The 15,226-nt window shown below is 48.8% G+C and overlaps 1 protein-coding gene across 2 annotated transcripts; it reads right to left on the bottom strand.

The window, feature by feature from the left end:
* Positions 1-2,402: 2,402 nt before the first annotated feature.
* Positions 2,403-14,584, bottom strand: CUNH8orf76 (chromosome unknown C8orf76 homolog). Of its 2 annotated transcripts, XM_021183179.3 has the most exons (6): positions 14,321-14,584; positions 12,208-12,303; positions 11,164-11,307; positions 8,732-9,168; positions 5,454-5,586; positions 2,403-2,728 (listed from the first exon to the last, which is right to left on the bottom strand). In XM_021183179.3, exons 1-6 carry the CDS (start codon positions 14,435-14,437, stop codon positions 2,531-2,533), a joined length of 1,125 nt encoding a protein of 374 aa, XP_021038838.1. In that variant the 5' UTR covers positions 14,438-14,584; the 3' UTR covers positions 2,403-2,530. The 2 variants fall into 2 exon arrangements, with proteins under 2 accessions (XP_021038838.1, XP_029325239.1); XM_029469379.2 differs by lacking the exon at positions 12,208-12,303.
* Between the last annotated feature and the right edge of the window lie 642 nt (positions 14,585-15,226).

Here is a 15,226-nt window from a genome sequence, read left to right as displayed (position 1 = left end):
TCATTGCCAAGGAAACAGGATCTGGAATCGAAACTGAAACTCATGTTGCGTGCTGAGCGCATGTGTACACACACACACACACACACACACACACACACATATGTTCATCTCCCTCTGCTTCCTGACTGCAGGTGCAACCCGACCAGCTACCCCAACCCCAACTACCAGGTCTTCACTGCCATGATAAGACTGTGCTCTCAAACTGTGAGCCAAAAGAAACCCCTCCTCCTTTCAATAGATTGCCTCCTGTCAGGTTACCGCAACAAGGGAAGTAGCCAATCGAGCGTCCCACCCTTGCTGGAGAGCAGACACCCACACCTGTGTCACCATACACTCACTTCCCAGTGATTCACTCTTTGGCAAGCGGGTGGAGATGTGTGAGCACACAGGGACGCCTCCTCTCCAGCAGAGTCATTGTCCATTCATTACCTTCCCCATCTGTCCTGCAAATGCTGGGGGGAACTCCAGTGATGAAACGCAGGCACCATGTCCTCCCAGAGCCCCTCCCGCCCTCAGTGACAGCTGAGGCTTTGGATGTCAGTGATCTTGGGTCTCATATCAACCCTTCACTGACTGAAAGGTGAGGTGGGAGTGAGCTGTACGCAAGATGTGGAAACCACCAAGCCATTGGGTGTGGGTAGGAGGTCAGGAGGGAGACCAGAGAACTGGAAGCATAGAGCGCAGGTGAAGTCCACAAAGAGCAAGGACGGACCTGAGCCCGGGGCTGGGAGAGAACAGGGAACATTTCCAGGAAAGCCAGATATACAGGGCAAAGGGGTTCAGTCTCAGAAAGAGAAGAGGCAGGCAGCCATGTTAGCTTCTAGGAAAACCAGAAACACCAGCAATTATTTAAAAAGCCAATGTTTAGTGGGGACCTGTGAATTAGCTATCTGATAAAGATGGAGAGGGGACCCTTAGAAAGGCTAGTAAGAAAGAAATGTGGACAGGAGAGTTCCAGATGGCCACAGCTACACTGTGAGGGGCATGGTAAGCCATGTTAGTTTATGTCCCTGAGAGTGATCCTCTGCTAGACCACCAGCTCCAGCCCACGTCTTCTTAGAATCATACAGTGAGTAGCAAGTAACGTAGCTCAGGAAGTGATGGCTGGATGGGTGCTCCTTTGCTGACGGGTTCCAAAACCGCAGCGCCTGTTAATTGTAGTCTTCTGTTTCCCGTTTGAGAACCTAAACTTGCACTTGCTGGTCATACTGACCAACTCCCCGAGAGTCCTCACTCAGCACGATCAGCCCCTTGTCTGAGGGGAGTGAGGGGAAGGCTGGAAGAGGAGGCCTGGGGACTGCACCCGTTGTCAAGGGCTGGAGTCATCTCTCCATGAAAGTCTAAATAAGCAACAACACAAGGTGAGGTTCACCTTATTCCTTCCACTAGAAAGAGTAATTTTGTCCTGGGTAATTCCTTGAGTAAGAAAATGGCCCTTTGTACATGCAGAAGATGTTAGGGACCGTGGTCTATGTGGCTAAAGGAGACAGAGATCTGGGTTGCCTCTGGCTCCTGTGTCTTTTGAGCAAATGCTTGTTCCAGGCATCTTTCGGGATGTCTGCTTAGCAAGAGCAGGAGTCCAAGAGGCAGGCACACACATCATTCCAGCAGCCTGGGCTTCCTAAACCCTGTAGGGCAAGTTGGCATGTGTAAGTTACAGGAGGCAGTGTTGCACATTCTGTGGGACAGGATGCATCCGTGTGTGCCCACATGTACAACCAGCCTCCTTAGGATCTGGAAACAAAAGCAGCCAGAGCGGATACGCTCAGACTCATCTGGCTTGCTGGTCCTGTAGGGTAGGAACCCGGTCTCTGACTCAGGAGTGTCCCGTCTTCTGCCAGCATCCAGGAAGCCTGCAAGTAGGCTAACACCTGTTTGCAGTTCCTGACACAGCCGATGTACTCTTAGCATGTCAGCATTCTTGGTCATTCCTAACGGATGCACTTGAGCAATTGCTTCTTGCAACATAGTAACTGTTTTCAATGGACCAGAAAATCTTAAAAAGTCTTTTGCTAAGGCTTGAATAGGAGATATCCTCCCTGTTGACTATCCAAGACTGTTGAAGTCCTGGTGCCCTCCTGGTGGGTACTACACGGAGAGAGTGGGAATGTTAGGTGATGGTCTAGCTAGAAGCAGGTCACTTCGGGCTTGTCCTTGAGGGTGGTATTGTTTCAGACCCTTCTCTGTCTCCCGCTACTTCCTGGCCACTGAGACTGAGCCTTGCTCTTTGAAACCATCAGTCTCCATCAACCCCTAAAGCTGCTATGTCAGCAGCAACAACAGCAAAACCTAGCACAGCTTCTGCATTTACATTCCCAACAGGAGCCTGTGAACTTGGCAGAGGCCTACAAAGACAGCACTGAGGGCGCCAAAGACACAAAACAAACAAACAAACAACAAAGTTGAGAGCAGCTGAAATTACCTGGGAGAGAATTTTTTTATAAACAATATAAAAAATCCTCTTTATTTTAGTTTTCCATGATTGCACAGATCTACGTAAACAAGGATATTCAGGTTCGGGATTGGTTTCCTAAGCGATGATCTCAACCTCCACATGGAACTGATTTCCCAAGGGACAGAAATGGTCTTTGATCTTTCTGAACCATTTGTCTTCAAATTCTTTGGAGGACGCAACCACCATGGCAGTCAGGGCTTCGGGGCCCACACACTTCACCTCCGAATGAAGCTCCTCTTTTATCTTTTCTGGGACAATGTCTTCCCCCATAGCCTGTATCAGCACGAGGAGAGGAAAAAACAAAGCATTATCCCAGTCACAGAGGCGGGAGACAGAGATCATTTACCAGCTGAAAGGCCTTTCACACTGAAGCCCTGAGGGAGGCGCTGCACCACAGGAGGGGCCCTGGTCCCAGTGTCAGGGATACCACCTGCCTTGTTTCCATTCTCATTCTCCCTGAGAATCCTGAGTCCTTAGGTGGCAGCCAACCTTTCTATGCCAAAGACTGTTCTGAGGACAGTGTAGCTGTGGGCTCCTCCCTCCAGGTGAGAGGCTGGGGCTGAAAGGTAGGGGCAGAACTCAGACAGGTATGATGTGAGACACGAATCCATATTGCCCAGGTTCCCCCAAGGAAGGCGAAGACAGTGAAGATCCAAGCAACAGGTTGCTATGTCAACCTCTTTCAGACCTGAAAACTCCCAACCCTCCACAGCCAAGGGTCTCTCAGGGCCATAGCACATGCCCCTAGAGGCACAATATTGCCCCCTCCTGGTCACAGTCGCAACTGCAGGAACACAGACTCAATCCCAGGATTTGATGAGACAATTCAAACTTAAGTTCCAGAGAGCCTTTCTGTAAGCTCAGTGGTCCTTTGGTAATGAGTAGCAGCAACGAGGGGAAGGAGGTCCTAACAAGCTTTCAAAGCGTGAGAACTTACACATCAGCCAGCAAGAATGCTGGACAAGCCACTCAAGACACTAATTTATGGGTCCTCCTACATCTAATGTGGCCATGAAAACGACAAGCACAACCAAAGAATGGCTCTTCACAGACTCCAGGCTTAGTGTGTGTGCACGCATGTGTGGTGTGTGCTTGTGTGTGCACGTGTGTGTGGCATATGACCCTTGCTTGTGTATACCAAATCCAAAGGAGGAATTCTTGAGTCACCCTCTGCCTGATTTCCTTGAGATGGTTTCTTGCTGAGCCTTAAACCGGCAGTTCGGTTAGGCTGGCCAGCCAGCAAGCGCACAGGATCCACCTTCTCTGTCCCCAGTGCTAGGGTTCCAGGTATCTGCAATCAAGCCTGGCTTCTATGTGGAGGCTGGGGATTAGAACTCAGGTCCTGGGGCTTGTGCTTGCAGCTAAGAGCTCTTTCCCACAGAGCCACCTCCACAGCCCCACATCACACAGTCAACAAGATGCTGTGCTTTTTATTAAACCTTACTAATTCATCAGCTCTGGGGGCTTCACTGCTACATTCAGTGTCTCTAAAGTCATGACCTGATATGTCACATGTCAACAGCGTGACGTCTTCTTTCAGCAGCATCATAATGACATGACTCACAAAGGCTGGCTTCTCGGGTTTTTTACTTTTTTAGAGACATCTATGTCATTCTGGCTGGCTTCAAACTCATTATGTAGACCAGGCTGGTCTTGAACTCACAGAGATCCACCTGTCTCTGCCTAACACGTGCTGGTATTAAAGGTATATGAATGCATGCCTAGTCTTAAAATTAGTATTTTAAAATATGGAATAAAACACTAGAAGTCATTATCTTAAAAGGAAGTTCCTTGGGAAGCTGAGCTTTCACTCTGAGGCCGACCAGGGCAAAATAGTGAGAAGCGGTGGCCGAGGAATTGTCAGACAGTAAAACACCCGCCTTATGTGCCTGAGGACTGTTTTTGATCTTAGGAACCCGTGAAAAAGCATGCATGGAGGTAAGCCCCTGTAATCCCTGTGAAGACAGATGGGAGGCAGAGACAGGTGGGCCCCTGGAAGCTCCTGAGCAGGGCCTACACAGCAAACACGAAGTCAGCAGGGGACCTGGCCTCTCCCTCACCTCACACACGTGCATTTACCCACACATTCAAAGGGGGGGGTGTCGGGGATCCCTGAACATGGGACACATGTAAAGTATCACGGGAGGAGAACATGGTCCATACACTGGATTAGCAATGGAGCTAATTAGGCATGATTAGGCATGGCACACATCTGATTTTAGCATGCACAAACCTAAGATTAAATATTGAACTGCAATGTTGAATATTGAATTGAATTGCAATCTACAGCTGTAACTACTCTGGAGGCCACAGAGGTCATTGTACTGGGAGCAGAAGAGCTGAAGCACACAGCCTCCCACTGCTATCCTCAGCCATGTTCTTCACAGAAAACCAGCGACAGAAAGGGCTGGCAGAGGCTTAAAAATGGCATCTGCACTTCTCTGTAGACATCAAGGTGACAGGGTGGACGGAGCGAGAGGACACTTCTCATGGCTGGCCTATGCTGCCTCTGGCCCTAACCTCAGGCTGCTGCATCCTCTCTAGGCCTCCTCCAGCCCTGCCTGTCTTCCCCATCACCAATGTTAGGAGAGGAGGAGGGAAGCTACATAAAGTCCTGCTCAGCTGCGGACACTCACCCATTAGTGTCAAGTCCAGCACCATGGCTAGCTCGGTGGTATACTGATTGCCTAGCATGTACAGGTCCTGGGCTCAATCTCCAGCGAAAGACTTATTACCCAGTGAATTCCACATTGAAACAATGTGGAAATAAGGTGGGCATGTTACTTAGGATGCTCATGTGGGCAGGCTAATTAACACTGCCGAGAATCAGAAAGCAGGGATACAGCAGGTGAATGACGGAGGACCACTCTGGTGACTTGGGAAACCCAGAGGCACACAGTGGAGGGGGACAGAGGTCCTTCACAATGAGATGAGATCTGGTTTTGGTATGGGAACAGCACAAAATCACCATGACGCTCGCTGCCCTCTATAACCGTACCTCCTCCATCAACAGCAAAGTATCTTCCCTAAAGTTGAAGTCCTTTACTTTCCCTGCAATTTCCTGCTGAGTCCTCAAGTTCTTCTCCAACGCGAATGATGTTTGCTGAGACTGGGCGAGCTGAAGCAGGAGCCTGAGGAAAGAGAAAGTCTCAGTGGGAGAGGCTTCCCTACAGGGACCTGAGCCACAGGGCAGCAGGGAGCAGGAGCTCAGCCAGAGCCGGGCACTAAGCTGCCAGGAGTCCTGCTGGCCTCACTAGCATCATCCCGAGTGCCTGCAGCTTCCATTCTGAACAGCTGCCTTCCTGAGAAAGGACCAGGACTCAGGGCTGACACCGCTATCAGGTGGCTGAAAGCAAAAATAATTCACTCACTGAGAAGCAGCTCAAAGCCAGCCCAGCCACATGGTCTGCTCCTGGGATGGTGGCATCTGCTGTCTCCACAGAGCCTGGACCTCAAGGAGTACTTAGCTTTGCTGGCAGATGTGAGTACCAAAACAGGGTCAAACCTCAAACGGCCAGTTCACAAACCGCCTTACTATGAAGTCCCCAGAGATCCTAACCTGGTGTCTCCACTCACTCTCCTGTTCTTCTGAGTTCAGCCCCCTTTCCCTAATGAGGGGCTCTGGCTGGGTGGTCCATGGGCATCACGTTCTCAGTACATCAAGCTGAAGTCATTCATCCCCTTATCCTGCATCTGCCCTGCCATGCCTGGCATGATCCACCTCAGTGAATAGCGCCCAATCCACCCCTGCACCCAGGGCACCCAGTCTCCTCCTCCTTTTCCTTCTTCCTCCTCTTCCTCCCCCGCCTCCTCTTCCTTCTCTTCTTCCACTTCTTCCTTCTCCTCTCTCTTCCTCTCTCTCCCTCCTCCTCTCTTTTCTTCCTCTTCCTCCTCCTCCTCCCCCTCCTCTTCCTCCTCCTCTTCATCCCCTCCCATACCTCAGCTGGTCACCAATCCTATCTATCCACACTGCAATGACGCCATTCTCTACTTTTACTAATACTGCACTATCGCAGGGCGGATCCCATCCCTGGTGACCATCGTCTCTCCACAGCTCCAAATGGTCTCTTCTAGCCCACCTTCCCTCTCTGGATCACAGCTCAGATCACACTCCAATTCAAAGTTTATGACTATTCCCTGGGCCTTCAAGAAAAGGATGGAATCTTTAAGATAACACCTAAGCCAGGGCGGCAGCACATAGTTGTATTCCCAGCACTGGGAAGGCTGAAGACAGAGCAGGAAAGTTCCAGGCCAGCCTTGGCTACACAGTGAGCACTGCCTCAAAACCAACCCACAAGCAGAAATGGTAGAGTCTCAAGCTAATAAAAAGCCAGACAGGATGAAAGTGCTCTTACTGGCATTTACCAATTGCTTGTCACAGACCATGCAGCTTCAGTGAGTTCTTGAGGTGACTTTACCTCCACACCCGCAGGCTGTAGACATTTCCCCCATTCCTCCATCCAGCAAGGGGAGGAACCTGGAGCTCAGAGTCCATAACTGTGCAAGGCCAGACAGCTGGCCATCAGAGCATTCCAGACTCATGCGCTCCACATCAGCCATTACTCAGAGTCCGTTAGAATCAGACCTGGCTCAGACCCCATGATCCCCTCGCCTGGGACGGCGGCTTGCAGCTCCCCTTGGGCTTCTCCCACATTGCTGCTCCTGCCACCTGTGGTGCTCTGCATGAGACTGGGTCCCGCAGGCTCACACAGGGAGGCATTATCTCCAAGGACTGGGACCTGTGGCCTTGTTGGAATAGGTGTGACCACTCTTTAGGAACTGTAGGAAGTATGTCACTGGGAGTGAGTGGGCTTTGAGGTTTCAGAAGTCCAAGCCAGGCCCAGTGTCTCTCTCTTCCTGCTGCCTGCCTAAACTAGAATTCTCAGCTAGCTCTCCAGCACCATGTCTGCCTGCACACTGCCATGCTTCCTGCCATGATGATAATGGACTAAACCTCTGAAACTGTAAGACAGCCCCAATTAAATGTTTGCCTTTATAAGAGTTGCTGTGGTCATGATGTCTTTTCACAGCAATAAAAACCCTACCTAAGACACCACCAGACCATGTGACTGCTCCTAGGCCTTTTAGCCAAGCTTTCTCTCTATATATCACCAAACACAAGAGCACACCTTCCTCACCGGACGAACAGTACATGGGTGAGCAAGACAACACAAAGAACTGCGGACTGCACAGACATAGGACTTTGGGGCCATAAACTGATCTCAGTGTGCAGCCTCAAATCACAAGGGACACTATGAAGGAGTGTGGACAAAGCACCCAGTACTTGGTGGCCCGCTGCTAAGCACTCGTCCCTAGGACACTCAGTGGGAACACAGCCCCAGAAAGGTTGGTTCTTCCCTTCGGTTGGGCTCCGTGGTGCTCTGCTCACACTAGGACACAGCCCTCAGCAGCTGTGTGCCAGTCCCTGCCTGCATGTATATTTTCTTCAGCACGGTGACTGCTGCAAGGAACGAGAGTCTCGTTTTTCCTTTTTTTTTTAAAATCATCTTTATGATCCTTGCACCAAGCAAGTGCCTGGCAAACGTGAATAAAAGCAACAGTCAGTAGGCATGGTGGCACACCATGAGGTAGAGGTAGGTGGATCTTTATGAGCCAGGGGCTAGCCTGGTCTACATAGTGATCATGAAACTCCTGCCTCAGGTTCCCAAGTGCTGAGATTTTGGGCCTCTACCAGGCATTATTAAGTGTTTTAATATTCGTTCCTGTCCTGTTGTGGTTTGGTGTTCATTTCCCAGATGGCTGAGTTTTCTCACTGTAAACAGAACAGTGAGAAACATGGATGCACAAGTATCTCGGTGGCATGCTGGCTTCAGGCATGACTGCGTCAGGCAGGTGCCCACGAGTGCACAGCTCGGGCATACGGCAGTTTTATTTTTGTTTTGGAGTATGTTTGTTTGTTTGTTTGCTTGAGACAGGGTTTCTCTACATAGCCCTGGCTGTCTTGAAACTCTCTGTAGACCAGGCTGGCCTCAAACTCACAGAGTCTATCTGTTTCTGCCTGTCAAGTGCTAGGATTGAAGGAGTACACACCAGGCCCCAGCTTGGGTCTTTCTGAACCCCACTCGATATATGTTTGGCTGCACTAAGTCTAAATTCTCACCAGCCACGTATGGGATTCCTCCATCCCTACCTACCATGTATGCTAACTTTACATTTTTATTTAAAGAACTCTTTCCTCCCTTAAAAAAACTAACAGAAAAGCAGCAGTCTTTCTGCAGGCTCCTGTGTGCTGCTGCCATGCGCTCCCCAGCTTACCTGGCACGGAGCAGAGAGGCGCATGCTTTCCTCCGAGCCTCCATCTGTGCCTCTTCCCTCCGCCTTGCCAGGCAGGTCAGCGTATTCTCCTGAGCACTACAACCACTCGCTTCCACGGAGAGCAGTGCGTTCTCAGGCAAGGTCGTGGGCAAAGACAAAAGAGAGCCTGTTCCCGAGTGTACAGAGGAGGGAACAACAGCCTTGTCACTTGAGGCAGAACTCTTCTGTCCCTGCGATGACACGCCTGCTGGCAGGTCGGGCCCTGGACTCAGGTATGCCTCTGCCAGCTTACACCAGCTCCACGGGTTGAGCGGGTGCAAAGCAATCAGCTTGTGCAGGCAAAGGATCGTGTGCTCCCGGCTCTGCAGGCTGGAAAAGATGGCCAGGTGGAGGTGGAGCACCACGGTCAGATGGTCTGTGTTGGTGGCTTTGCTTTCCTGAGGAGAGAAAGCAAAAAACCTTAACTACAAAATGTTTTCATATAAAAATGGGAACACCCAAAGGCCCAGGTTGTATATATTATAAACCTGAGGCATCTGTAAGTGCTGCATAGGTCAAGAGAACTTAATCTCTTCTTCAGATTTCCTGCGAGTTGTCCTCCGCATGAAAGCTATGGCTGGCACACATGTGCACAGGAGTTTCCTTCTGAGCAGAAAACCCTTTCGATGTCTCTCTGAGAGCCATTATCTCTGGCCTAACCTGCCATATGGGTTAGGGAAATAGCCTGTGGATTAGGGAAAGGGTTCAATTTTTCCAAGTTAGTCTACAGAGAGCAGATGGCAGAATGAAATGACCTTCAATCTGATATGAAATAGAAGGAAAGCCCAGCCTGCCCCAGTCACAATCCTGCACAGAACTAAACTGAGTGTCGAAGGCCAAACTACCCAGTACTCAGCCCAGTCACTGGTGGAAGTGGATGCCTGCTGGGTTCCCGGAACATTCCTCTACCACATGGGAAAGCATGAGATCAAGTCCCACGGAACTTATTTGGTGAGTCCATTCCTACCCGAACACTGAGCACACCTGGCTTTACTCTTCCTATTGCTGAAGGTTTAGCCGTCCAGAGAGTCCACTTAAGGTCTACAGGAGCCCTGGATTCCATTCTAAATACAGCACAGCACCATGTCCGCCACATGCATGGCTGTGTAGCAATGAACTCTCTAAAGTCAGGCCGTGCCTTTGGGAGGTGGCTCCGTGGGTAAAGATGCTTGCTGCCAAGCCCCAGGACCCGAGTTCCATCCCTGGAGCCCATGTGACCGCAGGAGAAACTGACTCCTACCAACTGTCTGCTGACTGTCACCTCTTCCTGCCACACCGCTCTGCTCTATGTATCCCACCCCTCTATGCAAATAAACAACATGTAAAAACGTTGTTTTAATTCTGCCTTTTATTTCTAATGAGATCACGTTTGGATTGTCCCTAGAAGCTACTCTTCTGCTGCTGCTGCTATCTATAATGCACATTGTCACTGGGAAAGCAGGTGTATGTTAGTGTGAAGCAGGCGCTACACAGACCATAATCCCTCCCCACTCCTGCTTTTTAAAAACAAAAACAAAAACAGGATACATGTTTGGTGGGCCGGGATTATGTAGCCTTGACTGACTGGCCTTGAACTTGTGATGCCCCTACCAGCCTTGCTCTGCTAGACTTGCAGACATGCAGCAGAGTGCCGGTCTCTAGACCACGGCTCTGATAATAGGACGAATAATCTAAAGTTGGCTGCTATGCTAAGTTAATATACAAGGGTTTGATAGCATGGTTAGTATGTCCCTCTTTGGACATTAAAATCCATTTAAACATGTGTCAGGGATTTTCTCAGCACTGCAATAAAACAATGGAGACTAGAGATGATTCAGTGATTAACAGAACTTGATGCTCTTGCAGAGGCCCCAGATTTCCCAGCACCCACACTGGGCAACTCACAACAGCTCCAGGGAGATCCAGTGTCTCTGGGCTCCCAGCACCCGCACTCACACGCCCATACCAGCATTCACATGCCCATACCCACACTTAGAACACCCTCATATATACAAATATATATACATACATACATATATATATATATGTATACATATACATATATATATATATATGTATATATACACACACACACACACACACACATATAATTAAAAACTTACATCTTTGAAACATCTAGAACAAAATCACTCAAATCTATCGCTCTGGGTATACATTCCTCATAAAAGCAAAACTTCTGAAATTAAGATTTCTAGGCAATAATTCTCATCTTAGCACAGGAAAAATACTCCAAGAAAATAATCACATCTAGCACTCTCTGCTTTCAGCTCAGTAACTACACTGCTGATTGTTTCCTTCGGGAATCCTGGCCCACCAAACTCTGCTTCTAGTAGGAAGTTTGTTTTCCTGTCCTTGGTACAGGACAGTGTAGAACAAGCAACGGAGCCACTCACCAGTTCTGCTGCCATCTCCAGCGCCTCCTCATGCCTCCCAAGGTGAGCCAGACACCGAGCCTGGCCTTCTTGGACATCCCGTTTCATGGCAAAATTAGTAGATGGTAACTGTTCGGAGATACTGGAGTATTCCTGCAGGGCTTTCTGGCGATTATTAAAAGAAAGAAGGGAAGGCATGAAAGGGTAGGGAAAGGAAAGGAAAGGAAAGGAAAGGAAAGGAAAGGAAAGGAAAGGAAAGGAAAGGACCCCGTGTAGAGATGACTTTTTCCTATGCAGAAAGTAAAACGCACTCCTACAATAACCTATGGGAGACCAAGTGTTTCGACCGGTACTATGAGTTGTTTTCTAAAAGGCTGAGGCAGAATGGCTGCAGGTCATAACGTCTACAACTATGGAAATATCACAGTATTAGAGAGAACATTCTAGAAGCAAAAAGAATAGACTTTGAGTCCTGGTTTTACTGGGACTTTGAGGTATGTGTGTGTGTGTGTGTGTGCATATGGAGAGAGAGACAGACAGACAGACAGACACCTGAATTTGCTACCTAGATTAATTAGGATGGTCTTGAACTCACAGATATCCACCTACCTCTGCCTCCACCTCCCAAGTGTTGGGATTAAAGGTATATGGCACCAGACCCAGCTATATACCTTATTAATATTTGCCCAAAGATGAAATGAGACATGTATATGAAACAATCTGGCATCTAACTGTTCATCCCTCCCTTCTCTTGCATGTTGTGGGGTATTTTGTTCCTGTGACATGTTGGAGATTCACAGGCGAGTGGATATAAATGGGAAAACAGACCTACAGGGATTCTCAAAGTAGTCTTTGTCTGGGATTATGAAAAAACAAAACATAATATGGACCCTGTAGAAAAGGCGTAGACTGAAGAGTCTAAGATTATCTGTAGGCCCCAACAAAGACTAAATCCATCCACAAAGCACACTGCTAACCTGACACACACTGCTCTCTGCATGTGCTACTGATGATAAAGCCAGAGCCCAGCTGAAGTGCCAGAGTCCCTCGCGTGTTGACCCCCACCTCGTACTCCCGTCGTCTGTAGGCCAGGTCCCCTCTGAATTTCTTGAGAGTGAGAACTTCAATATCATCACTACATTCTGTCTCTTCATAAAACCACTAGAAACCAAGAAGATAAAGTTTACGATGGAGGCTGAAGGTACGCTTTTCCACTTCATGGTCAAAAGCACTTTCCCATGACGCAACCATCTAAACGTCAAGGACACACTTCTTCAGGATGACACAAAGCAAAGCAGTCGACAAGGAATGGCTATATTCTGCTTTTTAAAACAGCATCTCATCGTACGCCCTCCAAGTGCTGAGATTACAGACCCGTATGACCACATCAGACTAAATGATACGTGTTTACATGCTCAGTAAATGTGTGCGTGCCCGTGTGGTGTGCGGGCCAGAGATCAACGTTAGTTGTCTCTGTCAGTCTCAATCTTGTTTCCTCAAGACAGGGTCTCTCACTGGAACAGTCAGCTAGATCGACTACCAGCAAGCCCCAAGGCACTCCTGTCTCCGCCTTCCTGTGCTGGTTGGCACGCCCAATTTTTTATGTGAGTGCTAGGAATCATGAATCCTCATGCTATACGCCAAACACGTCACCCACTGAGCCACCAACGACAATCTTCACGATGGCCCAGATTTAAAAAAAAAAAAAATTTTAATACATGTCATACGTATGTGGGTCTACCCACGCTACTGAGCACATACAGAAGTCAAAGCATAAACTGCTAGTTGGTTCTCTCCTTCTACTCTTCCAGCTCTGGTGACAGAACACGGGTCATCAAACTCGGCTGCAGGTGACTTTACCTGCTGAGCCATTTCCCTGACAGCCCGATTTTTATTAAAATGATCACAACGGTCAGTGAGATACCTCGGCGGGTAAAGGCACCTGTCACTAAGTCGGACAACCTGATTTGATCTATGGGCCCCATGTGGTGGAAGGAAAGAATCAACAACTGCAGTTTGTCCCCTGACCGCCACACAGTGCCATGGCTCTCTCACCCACACACAAATAAATGATCGTGGTTTTAAAAAATAAAAATTGTAATGATCACATGTATAAACATGTCAATAACAGATTTAAAAAATAAATAAAAGCACACGGTTTCAACCAGAGTGAAGTTATTGGAAATGACAGCCACCAAGTGCAGTCCAGTGACTCTTAAAGTGCTATCTGCTTCCTTTTAGAGCAATTGAGAGTGAATAGGGACTGACAATATTGTGCACAAGACGTAGGAAACTATGATTATGGCGATGGTCCTACTATAAAAATGCTACAAAGGCACACCGAGCACAGGAAATTTTAACTGGAGTCAGGTTTCTGTGCATCCCAGACAAAGATTTGGAGGATCTGAAGACACATCTGTAAGATGACCTCCTCTGATGTAAACCCACTGGACATAAAGTGAGATCCCGATCTAACTACCAAGAAAGAATTAAAAAAAAAAAAAAAAAAAAAAAAAAAGGATGAAAAGCATTCTGCACGCCCGATTTTCCAGCCCCAAAGCAGCATCTCCTATTCTCTTTTACAATAAAACCTGCTGAGGCTGAAGAAAGTCTCTCTAAATTCTGTTGACTCGGTACAGTTAACATTGTAATAGCTTGGCTGTATTCTGAGAAATACACTTCACTGAGTATCAAGGCTCATCATAAGCGTGCTAAATTAGTGCCTCTCCTTCTACTGGGCCATCACAGTAGGAAAAACTTTGTTCTATTCTTCAAACACCGGGTCACTCGAGACGAGGTATTTGAGCCACCGTTAGGTTCGGCACTCTGCAACCATTTAGTCACATTAACTAGCCATCTCAACTCAACAATAACATATCCAAGTCTCAATATATTACTAGGAAGTGATGAAACAAAATTAGCTTGAAACTATTTTATTCTTCTAGGCAGCCAGCAGGCCTGCAAGGATGGGCCGGGCTGGCGGCAGGAAGGGGGCGTGTGATGCTAGCCCGGGCCCGCCTGCAGGACACGTGGGTTGAGGGTGGGGGACGGAGACAGACAGCACGAGGGTACAAGAGTGAGGTCGCCGGGCTTGGTTGCAGGGCGGGTGGACAGTGACGGTGCGGGCCTCGCCGCAGGCCGGCTCCGGAGCGGAGCGGCAAGAGGGCAGCCGTCTCACCTGCGGCTCGCAGAGCTTGGCGCGGTAGGGGGAGGGCGGCTCGGGCCGGCGCTCCGGCCTCTGCTCGAACACCGAGTCCTCAAATTCGCCGCCCAGCACCCAGCATCCGGTCTCCATCGCGCCGGCGTGCAACTGGACCTCGAAACGAGGCGACACCTAGAGCGACGCCCATCACCCAGCCTCCAAAGCGCGCGACAGCAGCCGCGCCAAGGCTGCCGAGACAAGGTAGAGTCTAGAGCGGCATCGGCGCTGTCGCCCACACGGAAGTGGTGGGTTGTCGGCCGGAACGTTGCATTCTGGGAGTGGTAGTCTTTCAGCGGCCGCGCAAACTGGGGATTTCGTAGGGGAGCAGAAATTCTTGCCTGACTCCAGGGCCTCCTAATCCACCCAACAAAGGTTTTGACCTCTCTGTGTCTAGAGCTGGATAGAGTGAGTTCCCCCTGAGTACCTCGAATAGTCCGGATCTCTGGAGTGCTAGTTAACTTGGTAAGTATCAGCTTTAAACCACTGACAGTATTCTCCCCCATTTTATTTTGCATTATATTTCTTCAATTTCTTTCCCAATAACTGAGAAGAGCCCGGTTATTCTTGTCTTGTAAAAGGAGATACTGGGCTTGAAGAAGTCAGGTAACTTGTTCAGAAGCCCAGGTTCTCTGAAGAAGAGACCAGAACTCTTCACGCATTTATTAAAAAGCTAGACATCGCAATTTAAAGGCTTGGATCAAGGCTAGCAGAATTAAGAAATGTTTTGACTCTAGAATGTAAAGGTCGTGGACAAAACACTGGCTTGTGTTATAGAGCACTAATGTGGAGCTAGTAATAAAGCTTTTCAATCACACTTGCTCCTCTTCCACCAGTTGCTTCCAGGGTTTTTCCTTCAGCCCCATTTTCTACTCTACAGACTCG

Source organism: Mus caroli, unplaced genomic scaffold, assembly GCF_978045245.1.
Source record: "Mus caroli unplaced genomic scaffold, Mus_caroli_1 scaffold_16, whole genome shotgun sequence".
In the NCBI taxonomy this organism is placed as follows: Eukaryota; Metazoa; Chordata; class Mammalia; order Rodentia; family Muridae; genus Mus; species Mus caroli.
Note: the sequence above shows the minus strand (reverse complement) of the source record. Positions and strands in the feature narration are given on the sequence as shown.

Bases quoted from the DNA above. Each gene is read 5' to 3' on its own strand.
- CUNH8orf76 (XM_021183179.3), bottom strand. From the start codon at position 14,437: ATGGAGACCGGATGCTGGGTGCTGGGCGGCGAATTTGAGGACTCGGTG. The intron at 5,587-8,731 runs GTAAGCTGGGGA...CTCTTTCCTCAG, and splicing joins GCCTCTCTGCTCCGTGCCAG to GCTCCTGCTTCAGCTCGCCC. The intron at 2,729-5,453 runs GTACGGTTATAG...GTGCTGATACAG, and splicing joins CTTTGCTGTTGATGGAGGAG to GCTATGGGGGAAGACATTGT.